This window comes from Pleurodeles waltl, chromosome 4_1 (assembly GCF_031143425.1).
Source record: "Pleurodeles waltl isolate 20211129_DDA chromosome 4_1, aPleWal1.hap1.20221129, whole genome shotgun sequence".
Lineage (NCBI taxonomy): Eukaryota > Metazoa > Chordata > Amphibia > Caudata > Salamandridae > Pleurodeles > Pleurodeles waltl.
This window is the reverse complement of record NC_090442.1, coordinates 795,436,872-795,464,065: the sequence shown is the minus strand read 5'-3', so window position 1 is coordinate 795,464,065 and position 27,194 is coordinate 795,436,872. Positions and strand designations below refer to the sequence as shown.

General features: G+C 45.3%; 1 protein-coding gene across 7 annotated transcripts in view; it reads left to right on the top strand.

Annotated features, from left to right (window-relative positions):
• Positions 1–25,204, top strand: part of TMPO (thymopoietin) — a 113,112-nt gene extending 87,908 nt beyond the window's left edge. For all 7 annotated transcript variants that reach the window (XM_069229520.1, XM_069229523.1, XM_069229521.1 and 4 more), the window contains one exon: positions 24,226–25,204. In XM_069229520.1, the coding sequence (XP_069085621.1) occupies positions 24,226–24,490 (265 nt within the window). In that variant the 3' untranslated portion in view covers positions 24,491–25,204. The remainder of the gene's footprint in view (positions 1–24,225) is intronic.
• Positions 25,205–27,194: the final 1,990 nt, after the last annotated feature.

The following is a 27,194-nucleotide window of genomic DNA, read 5'->3' as shown; positions in this document are numbered from 1 at the left end:
CCAAAACTTCGCATCCAGATACCCACACAAAAAGTCCCAAGGCAATGCCGTATGGATGAACTGGTCAGGGATATTTGCTTACGCTTTTCCTCCTCTCCCTCTCCTTCCTTACCTGGTAAACAAACTCAGTCAAAACAAACTCAAACTCATATTAATAGCACCAACTTGGGCAAGGCAACCCTGGTACACAACGCTGCTAGACCCATCAGTAGTACCCTACATCAAATTGCCCAACAGGCCAGATCTGTTGACACAACACAACCAAAAGATCAGACACCCAGATCCAGCATCGCTGAATCTAGCAATCTGGCTCCTGAGATCCTAGAATTCGGGCACTTACAACTTACCCAAGAATGTATGGAAGTCATAAAGCAAGCCAGAAGGCCATCCACCAGGCACTGCTATGCAGGTAAATGGAAGAGGTTTGTTTGCTACTGCCATATTAATCAAATACAACCTTTACACACAACTCCAGAACATGTAGTGGGCTACTTGCTTCACTTACAAAAATCTAACCTGGCTTTCTCTTCCATTAAAATACACCTTGCAGCAATATCTGCATACCTGCAGACTACCTATTCAACTTCCCTATATAAGATACCAGTCATTAAAGCATTCATGGAGGGCCTTAGGAGAATTATACCACCAAGAACACCACCTGTTCCTTCATGGAACCTAAATGTTGTCCTAACTAGACTTATGGGTCCACCTTTTGAACCCATGCACTCCTGCGAAATACAGTTCCTAACCTGGAAGGTTGCATTTCTCATCGCCATTACTTCCCTAAGAAGAGTAAGCGAGATTCAGGCGTTTACAATACAAGAACCTTTTATACAACTACACAAGAATAAGGTCGTCCTAAGGACTAATCCTAAATTTTTGCCAAAGGTTATTTCACCGTTCCATCTAAATCAAACAGTGGAACTTCCAGTGTTCTTTCCACAGCCAGATACCGTAGCTGAAAGGGCACTACATACATTAGATGTCAAAAGAGCATTAATGTATTACATTGACAGAACAAAGAACATCAGAAAGACTAAACAACTATTTATTGCATTTCAAAAACCTCATGCAGGAAACCCAATATCAAAACAAGGTATAGCCAGATGGATAGTTAAATGCATCCAAATCTGCTACCTTAAAGCTAAACGACAGCTGCCCATTACACCAAGGGCACACTCAACCAGAAAGAAGGGTGCTACCATGGCCTTTCTAGGAAACATCCCAATGCAAGAAATATGTAAGGCAGCCACATGGTCTACGCCTCACACATTCACCAAGCACTACTGTGTAGATGTGTTATCCGCACAACAAGCCACAGTAGGTCAAGCCGTATTAAGAACATTATTTCAAACTACTTCCACTCCTACAGGCTGAGCCACCGCTTTTGGGGAGATAACTGCTTACTAGTCTATGCAAAACATGCGTATCTACAGCGACAGATGCCATCGAACTGAAAATGTCACTTACCCAGTGTACATCTGTTCGTGGCATCAGTCGCTGTAGATTCGCATGTGCCCACCCGCCTCCCCGGGAGCCTGTAGCAGTTTGGAAGTTACCTTCAACTATTTGTATATGTATCATCTCAACCTTAAATAGGTACATACTTAGTCACTCCATTGCATGGGCACTATTACTACAATTCAACTCCTACCTCACCCTCTGCCGGGAAAAACAATCGAAGATGGAGTCGACGCCCATGCGCAATGGAGACAAAAGGAGGAGTCACTCGGTCCCGTGACTCGAAAGACTTCTTCGAAGAAAAACAACTTGTAACACTCCGGCCCAACACCAGATGGCGAGCTATTGCAAAACATGCGAATCTACAGCGACTGATGCCACGAACAGATGTACACTGGGTAAGTGACATTTTCATTATCAGGCACCGGCTACCTAGCCCCACTATTTACAGAACCACCAACTGGGAGCGAACATCTCCCTTTACCTCCAGAATTGGAAAAGCATAACATCAGACAAATGGGTGCTGGATATAGTGGCACGAGGTCATACCTTGGAATTTATACAAAAACCAATGCACCGTCCGCCAGGAAAATCCAAGCCGTTCCATCTTCGCTTGCTTCAGCAGGAGGTGTTCCTGATGCTCTCCAAGGGAGCGATAGAGGAGGTTCTGGTTCAGCAAAGAGGGCCCGGTTCTTTCTAATAAAGAAGAGGTCAGGGGAATGGAGACCCATCCTAGATCTCAGGAAGCTGAACAAGTTACTTCAGAAGCAATCCTTTCGGATGATCACGCTGTCGGTTATCCTACACCTTTCCAGGATGCTTATTTCCACATACCGATACATCAAAAGCATCACAAGTATCTCCGCTTTACTGTTGTTGGTGCCCATTATCAATTCAAGGTTCTCCCATTCACTCTGAAGTCAGCTCCACGAACTTTCATAATGTCTTTCCCCAGTCGCAGGTTTTCTCCGCAACAGGGGTTTTTAGGTGTTTCCATACCTGGACGACTGCCTGAAACTCCTTCACCACCACTGGTGTCCAAAGCTACTCAAGCCTGCCTAGAATGATTTCACGGTTTGGGATTAGCAGTAAATTTCCAAAAGTCAGTCATCCTTCCCACACGCAGGATAGTCTTATTGGGTGCAGAACTCAACACCATCGAAAACCAGGCATACCTCACTCCGGCACGGCAGCAGAAACTAACCGACTTGGCTGTCAGTATTTCCAGAAAACGGTCTGTTTCTTTACGACTGTTCAAGTCGCTCCTTGGTCTGATTTCCTCAGCCATCGTCCTCGTTCACCTAGCAAGGTTGATAATGAGACCTTTGCAGGAGTTACAGCTCCAATGGACCCAGTTGCAAGGATCCTTCGAGGATTCAATAAGTGTTAAACCAAGAATGCTGGAGGCTTTGCGATGGTGGTCTCAGGTCAACCATCTCAAGGGCTCACCTTTCTAACGCCAATATAAGATTTTATCATTACGACAGACGCTTCCTTGGAAGGCTGGGGAGGCCATTTACAGGACCTGCGCATTCAGGGAAAATGGTCAGATGCAGAGAAATGAATGCACATAAATCTGTTGGAATTAAAGGCGATCCTTCTCGCGCTCATAAAGTTTCTTCTACGCATTGCAGGGTCATCAGTGTTGGTCCGGCCGGACAACACAACAAGCATGTTCTATATCAACAAGCAGGGAGGAACAAGATCCCTCTCAAGCGAAGCTCAATCTCTTTGGGACTGGCTCACACTGCACAACATTTGCCTCAGGATGGAGCACCTGCCAGGCGTCAGCAATGTCCTGGCGGACTCTCTCAGCAGGACGGACGACAACTGCCACAAGTGGGAACTCAACCAGAAGGTACTGGATGGTGTCTTTCAATGCCGGGGACAACCGACCCTAGATTTGGTTTGCCACCAATCAAAATGCCAATTCTACACCAGTCGATACCCACTCCCGGGGTCATGGGGAAATGTCCTTTTGATGAGATGGTCCGGGATCTTTGCATACACTTTTCCCCCATCCCATTGATCTCCAGACTCCTGAGGAAGATGAAGTCGGAGGGCTGCAGGGTCATACTCATAGTGCCTAGGTGGCCCAGACAGTATTGGTACACGGAGCTCCTACTCATGTCCGTGGCCAATCCCATGCGCCTTCCCTGCAACACGGGCTTCTCACGAAGACTCGGTCAAATTCTTCATAAGGATCCAACATCTCTGCAATTGCACGCTTGGCTCCTGAGTTCCAGGGTATGAACATTGACCAAGAATGCTGATGGATTTTATCATGGGCACGAGCGGACAGTACAAATAAGACGTACAAGCTCAAATGGAAGAGATTTTGTGTCTGGTGCTCGCAGAACAAGTTCCATCCTTTACAGATTAAGCCGGAACACATTCTCTCGTATCTTCTCACCTTCTCAAAGGCTGGGCTATGCCGCGCATCAGTTAAGATCCATTTGGCAGCTATAGCCTCCTATAGACGCTTGGCAGATATGCCTTCACTTGGCTCATCCAGGAATAAACAGTTCATGAAAGGCCTCTTCCGCACTTTTCCTCCGGTGCGTCCACCTCCGCCAGAGTGGTATCTCAATGTAGTCCTGTCCCAGCTAATAAACTCAGTTCGAACCCATTCACAGAGCGGAACTCAAAAACATCACATGGAAAGTGGCAACTCTGCTTGCTCTTAATTCCACCAGGATAGTCAGCGATATATACAGGCCTTTACTATTAAGGAACCTTTTCTGTTTTTTTCAGATGACTTTGTCCTGCTCAGGACTAACCCCAGGTACATTCCTAAAGTGCCCTCATCATTTCACCTGAATGAGCCAGTAATACTAGGAACCTTTTTCCCAAATCCGTCGACAATTGCAGAAAAGACTCTGAAGGTAAAATTTGAGGCATCTCTTGAGGTCCAAGGAATGCAAAGTACCAAGCAGCTTAGAAAGACAGATCAGCTGTTAGCTTGTGCTCATGGATGGCAAGAGGCAGGGGTCACTAAGGACACCATAGCCCGGTGCATTGCATCTACAATTCAGTTTTGCAACACAAAAGCAGGAAAACCGTTGCCTAAGCACCTGAGAGCGCACTCCACGTGACCAGTCTCCACATCAGCTGTTCTGTTCCAGGGCATTGCTCTGGATAAAATGTCAGGCTGCGAGACGTGGAAGACTACCCACTCCTTTACGTAGCATTACTGTTTGGAGTCGTCGCAAAGAACGGACTAGTTGGACAGGCTCTTACTTCATCTCTTTCACGAAGGTGAGATATTTCCTTTATTATGTAGAGACCATTCTATATGCAACAATATATATATATATATATATATATATACTTGCTATGCAATATCGTTTCCGATTCTGTTTTTATATATATCTATATATGTGTATTTGTGTATACTTATAATACAAGATTTATAAGCATGTTATTTGGTAATGTTTTAGAAGATTTCAATGCTCGCACCCACCATCCACGGCTTGCATGACGTTTATTAAAGAGTACTGTTGACTATTAAGATTCAAGCAGGTGAATTTATGAAAGACCCAATACTGGATAAGAACACAAGGTACTTAACTGTAACTACAGTTATGCTTTATTGGTATCTTTCATAAAGTCACATGTGACCCACCCTCTTCCCCTTAGACGCTCGCATTTCCTTCTCAGGCCATGGTCTTCACTCTTGTGCTAGAAAATCCGAGGGAAAGCCTCTCTGGGGAGTGTTCTAGAGGGTGCGCGTGCCTGATTGGCCAGATGTTGGTCCTTTTCACCAAAGGACTTGGGCTATATGAGTGATTTGAGTTACCATTATAGCCTATAGGGAAAACATTTTTGTTTGTTTATTTCTTTTCATGTACCATGGGACTCCCACTTAGGGGATTAGTCAAGCATATGAGTTTATGAAAGATACCAATACTGGATAACTGTAGTTACAGGTAAGTAACTTGCTTTCTTACCAGCTACCAAATGTAGAAGAGCGAGCATAGTCACTACGTTCCTGGTTAGCAGGATCCCAGTCAACAAACACACTGACAAATGGGTAAAAAGTGGGGTTAACCAAGCAGAAAGAGGCTACTTGTCCCCGTTCTGCCCGTCCACCCCCACCACCCACTTTATAACCTTGGACAGTTGGGACTTTGTCTAAGTGGAGAGTAGCTCTGCAGTAGAGTGGTTACTCCCTTTATCATCCACTATGTGGTTCCTTCCCTGTGGGAGGTGAACCACCCTGTTTGGTTACTTCGGTCTGAAGTAGATTTAAACTGTGTACCCTGTGATAGCCTATTTTGAAGGTGTGGTAAAAGTGAGGAGTAGGGCAGGATGACTGTCCCTGGGGCTCTGTTAGGACACGGTTGCTGACGTAAGGTTTTTAAAGCTAGACATGGGTGCTGTCTTAGCAGGGCTAGAGCAGGACAAAACACCGGTCTTAAAGGCTCGAAAGGAGGACAGGATTGCTATCCTACCTGGGGTAGAGCAGGACAGGGTTGCTGCACAAAAGTTTCTCTGGGAGGGCAGGAGGGTTGCTCCAAGTTTCGTAAGACAGGGCAAGTTTGCTTTTCTGTGTTAAGTTCCTTCCATAGGGGGTATGTTTACCCCCTGGGAGCTCAGCTGTGATAGCTTTTGGCTCCTGTGGTACTGGCTCCACCATGGGGGTAGTATTTTCCCTCAGATGAACAGGATCCTTAGTGGGCGGATGGGCAGTGAATACTTTGTTATCCTGCTTGCCTGTGTTTTAGGAGTGTCCTGGGCGATTTATTCAAGGCTCCAGGGCTACTTCTCTACTTTTCTCTTTAGTCTGCTTAGAGAGTAAAGGGAGCAAATGTTTGGGTTGTGCAAGGAACTCTACCTCAACCCAATCTGAGGTCTCTAGGTCATTCCCTAAGAGACACAACAGGTAGGTTAGGTGAGACTACCACCTGTTTAGGGCCAGTAACTCCACCCCAGCTAAAGTGTAATACAGATTAGGGGAGGGGTTGAGTGGAGTTATTCACATCAGTGACTTGATACTGGTGACCAAGGAGGTGTTGTGCAGGTGACACTAAGGGCCAGATGAAGCACGCCGTTTGCATGGCGCAAACTGGGAAAAATGCAGTTTGCGCCATGCAAACGTCCTCACGCGATGCACATTCCCAAATTGCGAGTCGGTACCGACTCGCAATTTGGGAATGCGACTCGCAAATAGGAAGGGGTGTTACCTTCCTATTTGCAACTTGCGTCGCAAATCAGAGTTGCTTTGTGACCGCGAATGCGGTCGCAAACTAACTCGCAGCTACCACCAGTGCCACACTGGTGGTAACACATTCGCAAAAGGGGAGGGGTCCCCATGGGACCCCTTCCCCTTTGTGAATGTGGATTTTTTTTTTTTTTATTTTATTTTTTTTTTTTTTTTTTACATTTCAGTGCAGGCAGTGGTCCTATGGACCACTGCCTACTCTGGGGGGGAAAAAACGAAACCAAATGGTTTCGGTTTATTTTTCATTTTGCAACTCGTTTCCCTTTAAGGAAAACGGGCTGCAAAATGGAAAAAAAAAGAAAAAAACTGCTTTATTTATAAAGCAGTCAGACATGGAGGTCTGCTGACTACAGCAGGCCACCATCCCTGTGAGTGCAGGGACTCGCTATGGGATGGCAAAATGCTTATTTCCACATACCGATACATCAAAAGCATCACAAGTATCTCCGCTTTACTGTTGTTGGTGCCCATTATCAATTCAAGGTTCTCCCATTCACTCTGAAGTCAGAGTCAGCATATATATGTTCGATGGCATGTGTAGCTGCAGATACACATGCTGTGCACATCCCGCCATCTAGTGTTGGGCTCGGAGTGTTACAAGTTGTTTTTCTTCGAAGAAGTCTTTTCGAGTCACAAGATCGAGGGACTCCTCCCATTTCGGCTCCATTGCGCATGGGCGTCGACTCCATCTTAGATTGTTTTTTTTCCGCCATCGGGTTCGGACGTGTTCCTTTTCGCTCCATGTTTCGGGTCGGAAAGTTAGTTAGAATCTCGGAAAAATCGACGGTATTATTTACGTTCGGTATCCGGTTAGTTAAAACAGATCGACACCGACTTTTGAAGAGCTCCGGCGGGCCTTCGGGGTTTGTTTTTTCGATCGCCTGTCGGGCCTGGTCGGCCCGGCCTCGTGTCTCTTCAAGGCTGATGGAACGGACCCCATTCCGCTTCTGCCCAAAATGTCATAACAAGTATCCATATACAGATCAGCATCTGGTCTGCAACTTGTGTCTGTCTCCAGAGCACAAGGAGGATACCTGTGAAGCCTGTCGAGCGTTTCGGTCGAGGAAGACATTAAGAGACCAAAGAGCAAGAAGACTGCAGATGGCGTCAGCGCCGACAGGACAAGGGCGTTTCGAGGAGGAAGAAGAAACCTTCTCCATCCATGACTCGGACGAGCTCGATCCCGAAGAAACGCCGAAAACCGTGAGTAAGACGTCGAAACATAAAACTCCAGAGAAGACAACAAAAGCCCAGGGGACGCCCCCGCCAACAGGCCATGGCTTAACCCGAAAAATAGGTGACCGATCATCGGCACCGAAAAAGGGCATGCATGTGGCAAAGTCATCCGACTCCGGTCGAGATACCGCCACACAGCAATCTCTGGCCCGAGACAGCGGCTCCGAAATGGTTCGGCACCGAGACACCACGACGCCGAAATTAAAGAAGGTGGCTTCGGAGCCCAAAAAGGCGACCGAAAAGATTTCGATCCCGAAACATCCAGCCTCTGAACCGAAAACAGGTTCCTACACAGAGGAACAGGGATTGTCTTCCCAGATGCAAGGACATAAGTTCGGAGAGGAACTTGAATCTGTTGAGCCAGACTACACTCAAAGAAGGCTCCACATTCAAAAAGACTCAGGGAAGATAAGCACTCTTCCCCCAATTAAAAGGAAAAGACTTGCCTTGCAAGAAAAGGACAAGCAGCCACAGGCAAAGGTGGCAAGACAAACAACTCCATCACCATCAGTGCACACATCACCGGTAGCCACTCCACCACTGATGCAATCCCCGACTCATACTGCAATGAGTCAAGATGATCCTGATGCATGGGACCTTTATGAGGCTCCTGTATCAGATAACAGCCCAGGCTGTTACCCTACGAGGCCATCGCCACCTGAAGACAGTACATCCTACACGCAGGTGGTCTCAAGGGCAGCTGCGTTTCATAAAGTCACCTTGCATTCAGAACCAATTGAGGATGACTTTTTGTTTAATACACTCTCCTCCAAAGCTTACCTATGCTCCCGGGAATGCTAAAACATTCCAAACAAATATTTCAGGATCCTGTTAAAGGCAGAGCCATAACTCCAAGGGTGGAAAAGAAGTACAAGCCACCACCAACAGACCCTGTTTATATTACACAGCAACTAACACCAGATTCTGTGGTTGTTGGTGCAGCTCGCAAGAGAGCAAACTCTCATACCTCGGGAGATGCACCACCTCCAGACAGTCTCAAATTCGATGCTACGGGTAAAAGAGTTGCAGCACAAGCAGCAAACCAATGGCGTATTGCCAATTCACAAGCACTTTTGGCAAGATACGACAGAGCTCATTGGGACGAAATGCAGCATTTCATAGAACACTTACCCAAAGAGTTCCAGAAAAGGGCACAACAAGTGGTAGAAGAAGGACAAAGTATCTCCAATAATCAGATACGGTCATCAATGGACGCAGCAGATACGGCTGCAAGGACAGTAAATACTGCAATAACAATAAGGAGACACGCATGGTTGCGTACGTCAGGATTCAAGCCGGAAATGCAACAAGCTGTGCTGAATATGCCCTTTAATGAACAGCAGTTGTTTGGGCCGGAAGTCGACACTGCTATTGAAAAACTCAAAGATACTGATAACGCAAAAGCCATGGGTGCACTCTACTCCCCACAAAGCAGAGGCACATTTAGCAAAACACAATTTAGGGGAGGATTTCGAGGTCAACCTACAGAGGCCACAACCTCACAAGCAAGGCCCACTTATCAAAGCCAATATCAGCGGGGAACTTTTCGGGGACAATATAGAGGGGGACAATTCCCAAAAAATAGAGGGAAGTTCCAAAACCCCTCAAAACAAGCAGTGACTTCCAAGTCGCACATCCCCAACACAACACCTGTGGGGGGGAGACTAAGCCAATTTTACAAACATTGAGAGGAGATAACAGACACTTGGTGTAAGGAAATGCCTCCTTGGCATGGTTACCCCCTGACTTTTTGCCTTTGCTGATGCTATGTTTTGAATTGAAAGTGTGCTGAGGCCTGCTAACCAGGCCCCAGCACCAGTGTTCTTTCCCTAACCTGTACTTTTGATTCCACAATTGGCACACCCTGGCACCCTGATAAGTCCCTTGTAACTGGTACCTCTGGTACCAAGGGCCCTGATGCCAGGGAAGGTCCCTAAGGGCTGCAGCATGTATTATGCCACCCTAGAGACCCCTCACCCAGCACAGACACACTGCTTACCAGCTTGTTTGTGCTAGTGAGAACAAAATGAGTAAGTCGACATGGCACTCCCCTCAGGGTGCATGCCAGCCTCTCACTGCCTATGCAGTATAGGTAAGACACCCCTCTAGCAGGCCTTACAGCCCTAAGGCAGGGTGCACTATACCATAGGTGAGGGTACCAGTGCATGAGCTCTGTGCCCCTACAGTGTCTAAGCAAAACCTTAGACATTGTAAGTGCAGGGTAGCCATAAGAGTATATGGTCTGGGAGTCTGTTTTACACGAACTCCACAGCACCATAATGGCTACACTGAAAACTGGGAAGTTTGGTATCAAACTTCTCAGCACAATAAATGCACACTGATGCCAGTGTACATTTTATTGTAAAATACACCACAGAGGGCACCTTAGAGGTGCCCCCTGAAACTTAACCGACTATCTGTGTAGGCTGACTGGTTCCAGCAGCCTGCCACACTAGAGACATGTTGCTGGCCCCATGGGGAGAGTGCCTTTGTCACTCTGAGGCCAGTAACCAACCCTGCACTGGGTGGAGATGCTAACACCTCCCCCAGGCAGGAGCTGTAACACCTGGCGGTGAGCCTCAAAGGCTCACCCCTTTGTCACAGCACCGCAGGACACTCCAGCTAGTGGAGTTGCCCGCCCCCTCCGGCCCCGGCCCCCACTTTTGGCGGCAAGGCCGGAGAAAATAATGAGAATAACAAGGAGGAGTCACTGACCAGTCAGGACAGCCCCTAAGGTGTCCTGAGCTGAGGTGACTCTAACTTTTAGAAATCCTCCATCTTGCAGATGGAGGATTCCCCCAATAGGATTAGGGATGTGACCCCCTCCCCTTGGGAGGAGGCACAAAGAGGGTGTACCCACCCTCGGGGCTAGTAGCCATTGGCTACTAACCCCCCAGACCTAAACACGCCCTTAAATTTAGTATTTAAGGGCTTCCCTGAACCTAAAGATTTAGATTCCTGCAACTACAAGAAGGACTGCCCAGCTGAAAGCCCCTGCAGAGGAAGACCAGAAGACAACAACTGCCTTGGCTCCAGAAACTCACCGGCCTGTCTCCTGCCTTCCAAAGAAATCTGCTCCAGCGACGCCTTCCAAAGGGACCAGCGACCTCTGACTCCTCTGAGGACTGCCCTGCTTCGACGACGACAAGAAACTCCCGAGGACAGCGGACCTGCTCCAAAAAGACTGCAACTTTATCCAAAGGAGCAGCTTTAAAGAACCCTGCAATCTCCCCGCAAGAAGCGTGAGACTTGCAACACTGCACCCGGCGACCCCGACTCGGCTGGTGGAGAACCAACACCTCAGGGAGGACCCCCGGACTACTCTACGACTGTGAGTACCAAAACCTGTCCCCCCTGTGCCCCCACAGCGCCGCATGCAGAGGGAATCCCGAGGCTTCCCCTGACCGCGACTCTCTGAAACCTAAGTCCCGACGCCTGGAAAAGACCCTGCACCCGCAGCCCCCAGGACCTGAAGGACCGGACTTTCACTGCAGAAGTGACCCCCAGGAGTCCCTCTCCCTTGCCCAAGTGGAGGTTTCCCCGAGGAAGCCCCCCCTTGCCTGCCTGCAGCGCTGAAGAGATCCCTTGATCTCATTGACTTCCATTGCGAACCCGACGCTTGTTCTAACACTGCACCCGGCCACCCCCGCACCGCTGAGGGTGAAATTTCTGTGTGGGCTTGTGTGTCCCCCCCCCCCCCCCCCCCCCCCGGTGCCCTACAAAACCCCCCTGGTCTGCCCTCCGAAGACGCGGGTACTTACCTGCTGGCAGACTGGAACCGGGGCACCCCCTTCTCTCCATTGAAGCCTATGCGTTTTGGGCACCACTTTGAACTCTGCACCTGACTGGCCCTGAGCTGCTGGTGTGGTAACTTTGGGGTTGCTCTGAACCCCCAACGGTGGACTACCTTGGACCAAGAACTGAACCCTGTAAGTGTCGTACTTACCTGGTAAAACTAACAAAAACTTACCTCCACCAGGAACTGTGAAAATTGCACTAAGTGTCCACTTTTAAAATAGCTATTTGTGAATAACTTGAAAAGTATACATGCAATTGAAATGATTCAAAGTTCCTAATGTACTTACCTGCAATACCTTTCAAACAAGATATTACATGTTAAATTTGAACCTGTGGTTCTTAAAATAAACTAAGAAAAGATATTTTTCTATAACAAAACCTATTGACTGGATTTGTCTCTGAGTGTGTGTACCTCATTTATTGTCTGTGTATGTACAACAAATGCTTAACACTACTCCTTGGATAAGCCTACTGCTCGACCACACTACCACAAAATAGAGCATTAGTATTATCTCTTTTTGCCACTATCTTACCTCTAAGGGGAACCCTTAGACTCTGTGCATGCTATTCCTTACTTTGAAATAGCACATACAGAGCCAACTTCCTACACTTGGGTACTGGCAATTATCCAGCATGGTTATTGCATAGAATTTCTCAAATTCCCTCCAAACGTCCCACCGAAAACACACAATGTCAAAACAACATATAGATCTTCTAGGACTAGAAGTTCAGGCATTACTACTAAAAGAAGCAATAGAATTAGTACCGAAACACCAGAAAGGAACAGGAGTTTACTCTCTGTACTTTCTCATACCCAAAAAAGACAAGAGTCTGAGACCTATTTTAGATCTCCGAACATTAAATACCTACATCAAATCAGATCACTTTCACATGGTGACATTACAAGACGTAATCCCACTACTCAAACAGCAAGACTACATGACAACACTAGACCTAAAGGATGCATATTTCCATATACTGATACATCCTTCACACAGAAAGTACTTAAGGTTTGTATTCCAAGGGATACATTACCAATTCAAGGTGTTGCCATTCGGAATAACAACTGCGCCAAGAGTTTTTACAAAGTGCCTAGCAGTAGTAGCTGCACATATCAGAAGGCAGCAAATACATGAGTTCCGTACCTAGACGATTGGTTAATCAAAACCAACACGCTAGAAAGGTGTTCACAACACACAGAGTATGTCATAGAAACCCTCCACAAACTAGGTTTCACAATCAACTACACAAAGTCACACCTTCTGCCGTGTCAAACACAGCAATACTTAGGGGCGACAATCAACACAGCAAAAGGGATTGCCATTCCAAGTCCACAAAGAGTTCAGGCAATTCACAATGTAATACAGGCCATGTATCCAAATCAAAAAATACAAGTCAAAATGGTGATGAAACTCTTAGGCATGATGTCCTCACGCATAGCCATTGTCCCAAACGCAAGGTTGCACATGCGGCCCTTACAACAGTGCCTAGCATCACAGTGGTCACAGGCACAGGGTCAAATTCTAGATCTGGTGTTGGTAGACCGCCAAACATACACCTCGCTTCAATGGTGGAACAGTATAAATTTAAACCAAGGGCGGCCTTTCCAAGACCCAGTGCCACAATATGTAATAACGACAGATGCCTCCATGATAGGGTGGGGAGCACACCTCAATCAATACAGCATCCAAGGACAATGGGACACTCACCAAAAACAGTTTCACATAAATCACTTAGAACTGTTGGCAGTATTTCTAGCGCTGAAAGCATTTCAACCCATAATAAGCTACAAACACATTCTTGTCAAAACAGACAACATGACAACGATGTATTACCTAAACAAACAAGGAGGCACACACTCAACACAGTTGTGTCTCCTGGCACAGAGAATATGACATTGGGCGATTCACAACCAGATTCGCCTAATAGCACAATTTATTCCAGGAATTCAGAATCCGTTAGCAGACAATCTCTCTCGGGATCACCAACAAATCCACGAATGGGAGATTCACCCCCAAATACTAAAAACTTACTTCCAGAGTTGGGGAACACCACAAATAGATCTATTTGCAACAAAGGAAAACTCAAAATGCCAAAACTTCGCATCCAGTTATCCACAAAATCAGTCTCGGGGCAATGCGTTATGGATTTGTTGGTCAGGGATATTTGCTTATGCTTTTCCCCCTCTCCCACTCCTTCCATATCTAGTAAACAAGCTGAGTCAAAACAAACTCAAACTAATAGCACCAGCATGGGCAAGGCAACCTTGGTACACAACACTACTAGACCTCTCAGTAGTGCCTCATGTCAAACTACCAAACATACCAGATCTGTTAACGCAACACAAACAGATCAGACATCCAAATCCAGCATCGCTGAATCTAGCAATCTGGCTCCTGAAGTCCTAGAGTTCGGTCACTTAAACCTTACACAAGAATGTATGGAGGTCATAAAACAAGCTAGGAAACCTACCACTAGACATTGCTATTCAAATAAGTGGAAACGATTTGTTTATTACTGCCATAATAATCAAATTCAACCCTTACACGCATCTGCCAAAGACATCGTAGGATACTTACTACATTTGCAAAAATCAAAGCTAGCTTTTTCTTCCATTAAAATACATCTTACAGCAATTTCAGCTTACCTGCAAATTACGCACTCAAATTCTCGATTTAGGATACCAGTCATAAAAGCATTTATGGAAGGTCTAAAGAGAATTATACCACCAAGAACACCACCAGTTCCTTCATGGAACCTTAACATTGTCTTAACACGACTCATGGGTCCACCTTTTGAGCCCATGCACTCTTGTGAAATGCAATACTTAACATGGAAAGTTGCATTTCTAATTGCCATCACATCTTTAAGAAGAGTAAGTGAGATTCAAGCATTTACCATACAAGAACCATTTATTCAAATACACAAGCATAAAGTAGTTCTACGAACAAATCCTACATTTTTACCAAAAGTCATATCACCGTTCCACTTAAATCAAACAGTAGAATTACCAGTGTTCTTCCCACAACCAGACTCTGTAGCTGAAAGAGCACTACATACATTAGACATCAAAAGAGCGTTAATGTACTACATTGACAGAACAAAACTAATTCGCAAAACAAAACAATTATTTATTGCTTTCCAAAAACCTCATACAGGAAATCCAATTTCTAAGCAAGGCATTGCTAGATGGATAGTTAAGTGCATTCAAACCTGTTATCTTAAAGCAAAAAGAGAACTGCCTATTACACCAAAGGCACACTCAACTAGAAAGAAAGGTGCTACCATGGCCTTTCTAGGAAATATTCCAATGACAGAAATATGTAAGGCAGCTACATGGTCTACGCCTCATACATTTACCAAACACTACTGTGTAGATGTGCTAACACAGCAAGCCACAGTAGGCCAAGCAGTACTACGAACATTGTTTCAAACAACTTCAACTCCTACAGGCTAAACCACCGCTTTTGGGGAGATAACTGCTTACTAGTCTATGCACAGCATGTGTATCTGCAGCTACACATGCCATCGAACGGAAAATGTCACTTACCCAGTGTACATCTGTTCGTGGCATTAGTCGCTGCAGATTCACATGCTGTGCACATCCCGCCATCTGGTGTTGGGCTCGGAGTGTTACAAGTTGTTTTTCTTCGAAGAAGTCTTTTCGAGTCACGAGATCGAGGGACTCCTCCCATTTCGGCTCCATTGCGCATGGGCGTCGACTCCATCTTAGATTGTTTTCCCCGCAGAGGGTGAGGTAGGAGTTGTATATGGTAGTAATAGTGCCCATGCAATGGAGTGAATACGTATGTACATAATGTAGTTTAAAGTAATATATATATTTACAAATATACAGATGTTCATTACTTTAAACTACATTGTGTGTGTGTGTGTGTGTATGTGTATATGTGTGTATGTGTGTGTGTGTGTGTATATGTGTGTATATGTGTGTATGTATATATATGTGTGTGTGTGTGTGTGTGTATATATGTGTTTCTGTGCTTGGCATGTTCGTGGATCATTGCATGGCTCCTGGGTGGGTTGTTATATTAGATATCTGAATTCCTGCTCTCATCTTATCACACTTATCTACTCATCACTCTTATGTCATGTCTCTATCAAACTATCCTCCATTCTCACTCTGACCATCCCAAATCCCTTCTACCACTTACATCTCCTGAATATCTCTAAGCTCTTCCCTCCGCTTCCACATCTAACTCACCAAACCTCACTCTACTACTGTGACCTCCCACACAACCCTACTAAATTCTCCTGCATTTATCTCACCCTGCTACTATGCTCTCCCTAACCCTTCTACATACTCTTCCCCCTCCGCCCCACTTTACTCATCCCAAGCCTTTGGGTTGAGTAAATGAAGGATATACTCCCAATTAACATTTCTGGATTTCTTTCCGCCTCCACCCCTCCATTTCTCCAGTCAATCTAACTAACAAACTCCCATATCCGCGGCTCAAATTAACTCCTAATGATACTAAAACTGTACTCATTATTTAACGATACTAATCCATCACTAATTCTTGTTGGGTTCCAGAGTAGCGTGCTACTCATCGAAAAGCGCTTCGCCTCGTCAGAGGTAGTAAGCGCTATATAAATACGATTACAATACAATATTAAGGGGACAAGCAGCTACAATGGCAAGGCCAGTGCCACCCTGGGAGACACTGTCTTGGGGGTCTATACTCCTACCCCAGATTCCTCCAAGGTCCCAAATGTGAACCCAACTACACTTTTAGGCTGACTACTGCCAGTAGTCCTACCACTGTTACTACTGCTACTAGGGGTACTAGGAGTGGAATTGGATGTAGTAGTGGTGGACGGCTTAGGGCCTTTACCAGGACAGGAGTGATCTCTTGGCCTATATTTCTGCTTTTGTTTAGGAAATAAACCTTTCGTCGACGAGGCCTTCGACAGATCAGTTAGCTTAATTTTTACTTTGGCGGTGACATCGGTGGTGGCATAGTCGGTGCTGTTATTGTTAAAGGGAGGGCTGTCGACTATGTAGTTGTCAGTGTTGTCGACATGGATGTGAATGAAATCTGCGTTGTTGACAAATGAGTCATCGGCAATGTCAACGCTGATGTAAACAAGAATAATAGTGGTAGATACTGTAGAGACTTTGTGTAAAGAAATGCCTCCTTGGCATGGTTACTCCCTGACTTTTTGCCTGTGCTGATGCTAAGTTTTGATTTGAAAGTGTGCTGAGGCCTGCTAACCAGGCCCCAGCACCAGTGTTCTTTCCCTAACCTGTACTTTTGTTTTCACAATTGGCACACCCTGGCATCCAGGTAAGTCCTTTGTAACTGGTACCCCTGGTACCAAGGGCCCTGATGCCAGGGAAGGTCTCGAAGGGCTGCAGCATATCTTATGCCAACCTGGGGACCCCTCACTCAGCACAGACCCACTGCTTGCCAGCTTGTGTGTGCTGGTGAGGACCAAAACGAGTAAGTCAACATGGCACTCCCCTCATGGTGCCATGCCAAACCTCACTGCCTATGCAGTATAGATAATTCACCCCTCTAGCAGCCCTTACAGACCTAAGGCAGGGTGCACTATACCATAGGTGAGGGCACTAGTGCATGAGCACTGTGCCCCTACAGTGTCTAAGCAAAACCTTAGACATTGTAAGTGCAGGGTAGCCATAAGAGTATATGGTCTGGGAGTCTGTCATACACGAACTCCACAGCACCATAATGGCTACACTGAAAACTGGGAAGTTTGGTATCAAACTTCTCAGCACAATAAATGCACACTGATGCCAGTGTACATTTTATTGTAACATACACCCCTGGGGCTGGAAGAGGTGAATTGCTAACTTCTTATACCAAACGTAAGACTTACGAATAGCAGTATAAGGTTCCAACCTCAAACTCTATCTACACCTCCCATGTGCTTATTATAATCTAAAATGCACACAGGTTTGTGTACTTAAGCAACCTGGCCCCAATCAGTTACGGGGGGGGGGGGGGAGTACTTTCATCATGGAAGGTACTTAGCATGTAGACCTCTCCTGTCTGAAAATGTCAAAGCTAGCAGCTCATCATTCCACAAGGCACTGCACTGTCTTCTCCTCCTGCCCCCCCCCCCCCCCCCCTAAAGTTTTTTTTTTTTTTTTTTTTTTTTTTTTTCTTTTTTTTTCTTTTTACAGACTAGCTTTTGAATTTCCGGTAACAACGAATTGTGCCACAAGCATGAATGTCCACTCTAAACAATTCCTTGAACTGCACTCCAGTGTAGAAGTTATCTTCATATAAATAGTGACCTTTTGTTGACAAGTCGTCTACCAAGTTCCCGCACAATTTTTTCAGTAACTCCAAAGGTGGGAGGACAATCAAGGGGGCCAATACTGGAATCCCTACCAGTGTAGACCAGAAAACTATACACATCTGTACTACTTTCAGACAGCATATACAATTTAATTCCATATCGTGCCATCTTGCTAGGAATGTACTGCCTAAAAGACAAATGACCCTTGAAGAGGACCAAAGACTCGTCCACAGCTATTTCTTTGCCTAGAACCTAGTCCTCTGAAAATTGATCTTCAAAATGATCAAGGACAGGCCTAATCTTAAAAAGACGGTCAGAATCAGGGTGATCGTATGGCAAGGCTAAAGCATTGTCAACAAAATGCAGCATCCTAAGAAGAAGCAAATACCGATTATGACTCATGTTTGCAGGAAATATAGCCGTTGCCATCAAGGGACTAGTAGACCAATAAGAAGCCAGTGACTGCTTCCCTATCAAGAGTCAAACCCAAAAACCTTTTAGTCTCCTCCAAATTTATGGGAATCTACTGGGTAGCTCTAGAATGTAGCCTAAGTCTAGCAGTGTTGTCTCTCAAATACTGCTCCGCCTACAAATTAGTCTGCTCAACAATCTCTTCCAAAAACACATCATCCATAAATAACTCAAAGAAATTGACAGGCAAAAAGTTCTCTGTATTGACTACACCCCGGGAGACCAGTAAAGGCAGGCAATTCTGGCTGCTCCATGTTTGGGGAAACCCAAAGTTGAGGTCTTCTAACTGGGAAACCTTTCAGCCAAAGGTTGCTGCACTAATAGCAGATCAGTGTCGTCCTCTAAAAAAGGCCCTTCATCTGCACTGAGAGTGGCTTCCTCATCAGAAGATTCCTCTCTGACAAACTTCACTGCCAAAATCTCACTTCTTCCTCTGCCTCAGATGCAGTGTCAGTCTCATAATCCTGATCAGACAATGACTCAGAAAGCATACCAACAACCTGCTGAGAGGTCATCCTGCGGCTAACCATGATCCTTCCTACGAAAAGTAACTGGACAAATGCACCAACAACCAGCACTGTGTAAGATAAGTAATAAACAAAGTGTAGCTTTATCACTAAGTTATAAACTCAAACTATACTGCTTACTTGCCTGAAAAAGCTTGACTCACCAGCAGCTACTCTGCACAGACACAGCAATCGCCACTGATATCCCACTAGAAAGAAAGAAGCAAATTAGAAATAAGACAACACAAATCATTGTGCACAAATCTGAGGACAATTGCATACACAATCCTGCATTTAGTACACCACCTACAAACATGTCATTCATGCATACCAACAATACTCCTTTGGAGTAAATTGTTTTTCCTTACCTCAAACATGCAACTATGCATACCACAGGTCAACCACCCCCAAAACCACAAGGAGACGCAGCAAAGAAAGCAAAAGCTTTGAACCAGAACAAAAAGGAGTTTTTTTTTTTTTTTAAAATCACAAATGCAAATACTTGGCCATTTGACAAACACCCCACCATCAAGCATTTAGAAATTGGTGCCTGACTGGATTCTGCCTCCCATAGGGGCAGATGGGCCTACTAAAAATAAGCCTATTTGCCCCAAGGGGGGGGGGGGAGGGGGCAAGAAAATACCTTTAGTAGTGTGTTCCCATGTGGAGCGACCCTTGCCCAAGGGGCCATCTCCCAAACAAAAGAAAAAGCACACACACACACTATCCCTGGTGCCTAAGTGGCTTCTGCCCCCCTTTGGGGCAATGGGCCTAAAAAAACAAATAAGCTGTCAGAAATGGCCAACAGTTCTATGCCCCACTTAGTGGTGGTGGGGGGGGTGATTTGGCAACCCTTGCCCAAGGGGGTGCCCCCCGCCTCAAATACACAAATAAAAAAAAATCCCTGCCGCTCCAGTGGTGTCTCCTCCCCTGGGGGCAGATCAGCCTAAAAATAGGCCGATCTGCCCGATCTGATGCCTCTGTTTGAAACTCCCACCCGCCAGAGGAGAAACTCACCTGTTTCTCCTGATCGCGTGCTGGAAGCAAATGGATTCCAGCACAACAGGCACTCTGTAGTGATGTCGCGCTGACGTCATTGGGAGGGGGGTGGAAGGGCTTCCCCTTCCTTCCCTGCCTTGAGGGGCTGGGAGAGAAGCCCACGGAGGGAGCGCTAGCACTCCCTCTGAGCTCATGGCCAAGGATGTAATGGTTACGTCCTCGGCACAGGAGCACTGTGCCGGTGAACGTAACCATTACGTCCCCTACACAAAAGGGGTTAAGGCCTTCTTGGGCTGCTCAGAAGTGGTCTTTGAATGGGGTGATCTTGCTCTCTTCTCTCTTCTTTTAGAAGAATATGTGGAATCCCCACTGTCGGTCTGACACTAGCTTCTTTCTGGATTTAGGATTTTGCAGCTAGATTAGCAGCCTTCCCTCTCTATCCTTCAATGTCTTTGTTGAAAAGGTATGACCTACCTTGCAATGTATGCTCTGGATAGATGCAATTTATGCAGTCCCTATGTAGGTCTTCTGAGTGAAGCCTCTTTTTTTTCCCTGCAAGTACTGCATGCCCTGAAGAGACTTCTTTGACAAGGTCAAAGAATGTCTACTGAAACCTTCCAAGAAGAGTAACTCTAAGAGACCAAATAAGACTTTTCCAGTCAGAACAGCAGGGAAAGTTCTTCAGATAAGAAAAAAACTGAGCAGAGCCCAATGGAGACTCCCTAGCATGACTTGTGGTAGAAACTCTAAGGGACTGGAGCTTTTCTCGAGAGAGCTACTTAAAGGGTGGTGTTGCCCGATTGGTGCACTCTTAATTTTACTCCTTTTATTTTTTGTAAGTGACAGACTTCTAAATTGATGGGTCTAAGGCCATTGGATTAGGTCTGTATTGACATTACTTTTTTAAAGGTATAAGGAAATGCCTCCTTGGCATGGTTACCCCCTGACTTTTTGCCTTTGCTGATGCTAAGTTTTGATCTGAAAGTGTTCTGAGGCCTGCTAACCAGGCCCCAGCACCAGTGTTCTTTCCCTAACCTGTACTTTTGTTTCCACAATTGGCACACCCTGGCATCCAGGTAAGTCCCTTGTAACTGGTACCAAGGGCCCTGATGCCAGGGAAGGTCTCTAAGGGCTGCAGCATATCTTATGCCACCCTGGGGACCCCTCACTCGGCACAGACACACTGCTTGCCAGCTTGTGTGTGCTGGTGAGGACCAAAACGAGTAAGTCGACATGGCACTCCCCTCAGGGTGCCATGCCAACCTCACACTGCCTATGCAGTATAGATAAGTCACCCCTCTAGCAGGCCTTACAGCCCTAAGGCAGGGTGCACTATACCATAGGTGAGGGCATAAGTGCATGAGCACTATGCCCCTACAGTGTCTAAGCAAAACCTTAGACATTGTAAGTGCAGGGTAGCCATAAGAGTATATGGTCTGGGAGTCTGTCAAACACGAACTCCACAGCACCATGATGGCTACACTGAAAACTGGGAAGTTTGGTATCAAACTTCTAAGCACAATAAATGCACACTGATGCAGTGTACATTTTATTGTAACATACACCCCAGAGGACACCTTAGAGGTGCCCCCTGAAACCTTAACTGACTATCTGTGTAGGCTGACTAGTTTTAGCAGCCTGCCACACACCAGACATGTTGCTGGCCACATGGTGAGAGTGCCTTTGTCACTCTGTGGCTGGTAACAAAGCCTGTACTGGGTGGAGGTGCTTCACACCTCCCCCTGCAGGAACTGTAACACCTGGCGGTGAGTCTCAAAGGCTCACCCCCTTTGTTACAGCACCACAGGGCACTCCAGCTAGTGGAGTTGCCCGCCCACTCTGGCCACGGCCACACTTTTGGCAGCAAGGCCGGAGGAGATAATGAGAAAAACAAGGAGTCACTGGCCAGTCAGGACAGCCCCTAAGGTGTCCTGAGCTAAGGTGACTCTAACTTTTAGAAATCCCAATAGGATTAGGGATGTGCCCCCCCCCCCCCCCCTCCCTCCCCTCAGGGAGGAGGCACAAAGAGGGTGTACCCACCCTCAGGGCTAGTAGCCATTGGCTACTAACCTCCCAGACCTAAACACACCCTTAAATTTAGTATTTAAGGGCTCCCCAGAACCTAGGAACTTAGATTCCTGCAACCTAAGAAAAAGAGGACTGCTAAGCTGAAAAACCTTGCAGAGAAGACGGAGACACCAACTGCTTTGGCCCCAGCTCTACCGGCCTGTCTCCCCACTTCTAAAGACACTGCTCCAGCGACGCTTTCCGCAGGGACCAGCGACCTCTGAAGCATCCGAGGACTGTCCTGCATCTAGAAGGACCAAGAACTCCAGAGGACAGCGGCTCTGTTCACTAAAGACTGCAACTTTGCAACAAAGAAGCAACTTTGAAACAACTCGTGTTTCCGGCCAGAAGCGTGAGACTTGGCACTCTGCACCAGACGCCCCCGGCTCGACTTGTGGAGAACAAACACTTCAGGGAGGACTCCCCGGCGACTGAGAGACCGTGAGTAGCCAGAGTTGCCCCCCCCCTGAGCCCCCACAGCGACGCCTGCAGAGGGAATCCCTAGGCTCCCCCTGACCGCGACTGCCTGACTCTCAGATCCTGACGCCTGGAAAAGACCCTGCACCCGCAGCCCCCAGGACCTGAAGGATCGGAACTCCAGTGCAGGAGTGACCCACAGGTGGCCCTCTCCCTTGCCCAGGTGGTGGCTACCCTGAGGAGCCCCCCCCTTGCCTGCCTGGATCGCTGAAGAGACCCCTTGGTCTCCCATTGCTTTCTATTACAAACCCGACGCTTGTTTGCACACTGCACCCGGCCGTCCCCGTGCCGCTGAGGGTGTACTTTCTGTGTGCCCTACAGAACCCCCATGGTCTGCCCTCCGAAGATGCGGGTACTTCCCTGCGGGCTGACTGGAACCGGGGCACCCCCTTCTCCATTGAAGCCTATGCGTTTTGGGCACCACTTTGACCTCTGCACCTGACCGGCCCTGAGCTGCTGGTGTGGTAACTTTGGGGTTGCTCTGAACCCCCAACGGTGGGCTACCTTGGACCCAAACTTGAACCCCGTAGGTGGTTTACTTACCTGCAAAAACTAACAAACTCTTACTCCCCCCAGGAACGGTTGAAAATTGCACTGTCTAGTTTTAAAATAGCTATGTCATTTATGTGAAAACTATAAGCTATTTTGCTAATTCAAAGTTCATAAAGTACCTACCTGCAATACCTTTCATTTGAAGTATTACATGTAAATCTTGAACCTGTGGTTCTTAAAATAAACTAAGATATTTTTCTATACAAAAACCTATTGGCCTGGAATTGGCTGAGTGTGTGTTCCTCGTTTATTGCTTGTGTATGTACAACAAATGCTTAACACTACTCCTTTGATAAGCCTACTGCTCGACCACACTACCACAAAATAGAGCATTAGTATTATCTCTTTTTGTCACTATCTTACCTCTAAGGGGAATCCGTGGACTCTGTGCATACTATCCCTTACTTTGAAATAGTGCATACAGAGCCACACCTACAAAAGGTATCTGGGGCTCCCATCTCGATGAATGGGAATGATTCAAACGTGAATCTGTGTAAGATTCCAATACTAAATAACTACAGTTACAGGTAACGTATTTTCTTACTTGATGCCCCACTTTTGTTCTAAAACTTGTTTTGTTTATCTCATGCTCCTGGTCTTTGAAATCCTTTCACTGCAGTGCAAAGCCATACTTTATATTTTTTTTCAGTGGTCATGTTATTGCACATTTTTGAATTCAAGACCTTGTACGTGCAAAAAAAAAAATATACAACCTGTTGGATTCTTCTAAAACTTGAGCTTAGCTACAGATCAGTGTTTAAAGGATACATGAATATGTATGACGGTGAAAACGTGTCAAAGAAGGATCTCCTTGTTTGGATGGCGCAAGAGGTTTAAAAATAACTAAATATAACACTGCAACAGAAAGTTGTTGATACTTCTTTAAAATGAAAATAAAAATAAAAAAAAAAAACATTCTTGGGTACCTTGTGTTATGGCAAGTAACCTTTTTATTGGGAGACAGTGTGATAAGTATTGTACCAGGATGTGACTGAAGTATTGGGGTACTGTAAAGAAAAATTTGGGAATTGACATCAGCAGATTTCTTGCTTATGTGCAGGAAGCGTTGTTAGTTTAATCCATTTCACATGTTTAATATTTGCCTGTTTAAATGCATAACTGATGGTTCACTTGTGTTTTGTTTTACAGTGTAAGCTGTCGCAGACCCATCAAAGGAGCCGCTGGCCGACCTGTGCAGCTATCTGAATACAAAATGGAAGAAAGTTATTCGGCTAAATATGTCCCTAAATATACTGCCTTGGTGGATTCTAAACCCCAACCAACAACAAAAGGACGCTCTCTTCCTGTCTGGATAAAAATTCTTCTCTTTGTTCTTGTGGCAGTCTTCTTGTTCTTGGTGTATCAAGCAATGGAAACAAATGAAGGAAATCCGTTTGCTAAATATCTTCTCTAGAGCTACAGAATACCCCACTCATCTATTTTTTTATCGGAAGAGAACTTCTGCCCTCTGGTCAACCCAAACGTAATTAAAATACGTTCATACCTGGTTGAGTCATATGTACACAAGAGGACTTACATTGCATTTGGAACTGGATTGTAGACAGTCACTTTGTGCCATACAAAGAGAAATGTTTTTTTAATTGGATATCTTGAAACCTTTTTTAGGCTGTTATTTTTAACGTGGACATATTAATGCTAATTCTGGAGAAAATACTACGTTTTCCACAACCATCCATTTTTGAGGGCAAAACTGTGAATAATGTGAAGCTGTGGTGTGGTCAGACTCAATACTGACCAGTTCTTAAATTCTGACTTTTATGTGAAACTTTGGGACTGGAAAGAAGGTAGTCCTATAAGGCAGAATAATAAACTTTGCAGTTCCTTAAAGCATTGTATGTTGCTGAGTGGAAGATTGCAATAATATTTTACGTAGAAGACTAACTTTTCTAGCAGATCATTGTAACTGTAATCTGTTGTATTATGTATAAAATTCTTAGTATTGAGTTTACAACCCTTCAATTGCGTGCAACATCAAATTCTTTTTAGTAATTCACTGTTTTAGTTATGTGGTAGATGCTTCATAATTATGATATCTATTTTGCAAAGTAAACCAGTCTCTCAGAATATATTTATTAGCATTGTGTCAAAATAAAATTTGCATAAAGCATGTATAGGTATCATATTTATAGACAGACTTCAGATTATCACTTTTCCTGCATTCTACATTATTGACCTTTGATTTGTCTCTTTACCAAATGAATGAAAATTAATTTATCTTAGCTTGATATTTCAAACTGCCATTGCTCTACTCTGCCAGTTTCCTTGACATGTAACATTAGAACAAAGCTGTGCATTATTTTTTGTTTAATAATGCAACAATAGGGTCTCTGAAAGGCCCTCAAACAGTTTAATTTGTGAAAATATATTCCTATGCTCGGTCTTAACACTGCAATCTACAATATGAAATATGTAATTAGTTGGTCTATATCCACTGTTTGCTTAGTCTTCTTTCACTCATTTCACAATATAAATTACTAAGACTACTGGATATTTATGTCTAGTAATATTTGTGCATATATAGCACAACACTAGTCCTGGAGACTTCAACGTATCTTTTACCCTAATTGGGTCTTTTATACAACCTTTGGCATGTAGATTTTGATAGTTTAAATGTTTGTTTCCATCTTTACTAGCACACCTTATACAGGCTTGCTTTAGAGTTCTACGATGTGTATGCCCCGCACAATAGGGGTAACTTGCTGCCTTGGTGAGTTTGTAGCTCATCTTGTCCATATCCTCCTTCCCACCACCACTTTCACTGACTGCAGCTGCCCAGAAAACCCTTTTATGGTCCCAATACACATTTGTGTGTTTTTTTTGTTGTTGTTTTTTTTGTTTTTTTGTTTTGCCCATTCCTTGTAGTGAGTAATGCTTGCAGCGCTCTGCAACTTTTAGTCGTGCTCGTCACCAGGCTTTTGGGACTGAGGTGGCTTCCTGACCCAAAATAAGTAATTTTGTTACTTAGGTACTTTTTATAAGGAATTTAACTGAAGGTGTCTGTAAAGGCTCAACACCACACTTCTCTGGAGTGTTCCATTGAGTGATTTTATGTCTCATGCCTGTCTGTGCTTGCTTGTGACTGACCCTGTAGTGCCATTTTGTGGTATTTATTCCTCAGCTTGACAGATGCCTTTCCCCTGAAGTTGTCAACAGGCCTCTGGTCTAATCCTTTCTCAATTTGTTTTTTAATATTCTTTGAGAAATTACTGCACCTAATTATTGTTCTGATTGACCAGGGAATCAACATGCTACTTTTCTTGCTTTGTGGGTTTTGCACTTGCTGGAGGTTCTTTTGTTCAATTTATTCCTTCAGTGGCACTTCCTGGTATTATACTGGTTACCTCTACACCTTACCTGGCACCTGTTTGAGGCTCTGCAAGTGTCCTTTAAGTCTTACTAGCTTCGTCCTATGGATCCCTCTAAGTCCTGGCACAAGACAATGCAATATGCGCGCTTGGTTCACTGGGGTCCTCTGCAGACTTTCTGATTTTGTGGGTAATGATGGACTTGAAGACTGGGGGACATGATCTGGGGTATCACTTTTAATACTCTGGTCTTGAGACAAGCTCATCCCTCCTCCCCTCCCCCACCAACTGTCCTTGAAGGATTTGGCCCTGTAAGTTCCAATCTTATTTCTACTACTACCAAGCAACTCTGACATCTGGTTCTTGTGGTCCTAAAGGGTTGCTTGGTTGCAGTTGTGATAGTTATAGCCATTCATCTCTAGTCTCAGGCCCACAGTAACATCTGGCTGCAAACTGGATTATCCAGCACCCCCTTTATGCATGCTAAAGGGGTTAATCTATTGTTTAATTTCCTATCTCTTTCATGACGCCAAAGTGGTTAGAGAAAGGTATTGGTTGAAATTAAATGTTCCATGGCATGTGTGGCTGTAGATACACATGCTTTGCATAAGTCTGCTGTCTAGTGTTTGGCTCTGAGTGTTACAAATTGTATTTCTTTAAAGAATCTTTTCGAGCATTGGAGCGAGTGACTCCTCTCAGTGATAGTGCGCATGGGCTTCGAGTCCATTGTGATATTCTTTTCTCTCCGCTGTTTGGTTCAGACGTGTATTCCTCTCGCTCTGGTATGTCTTG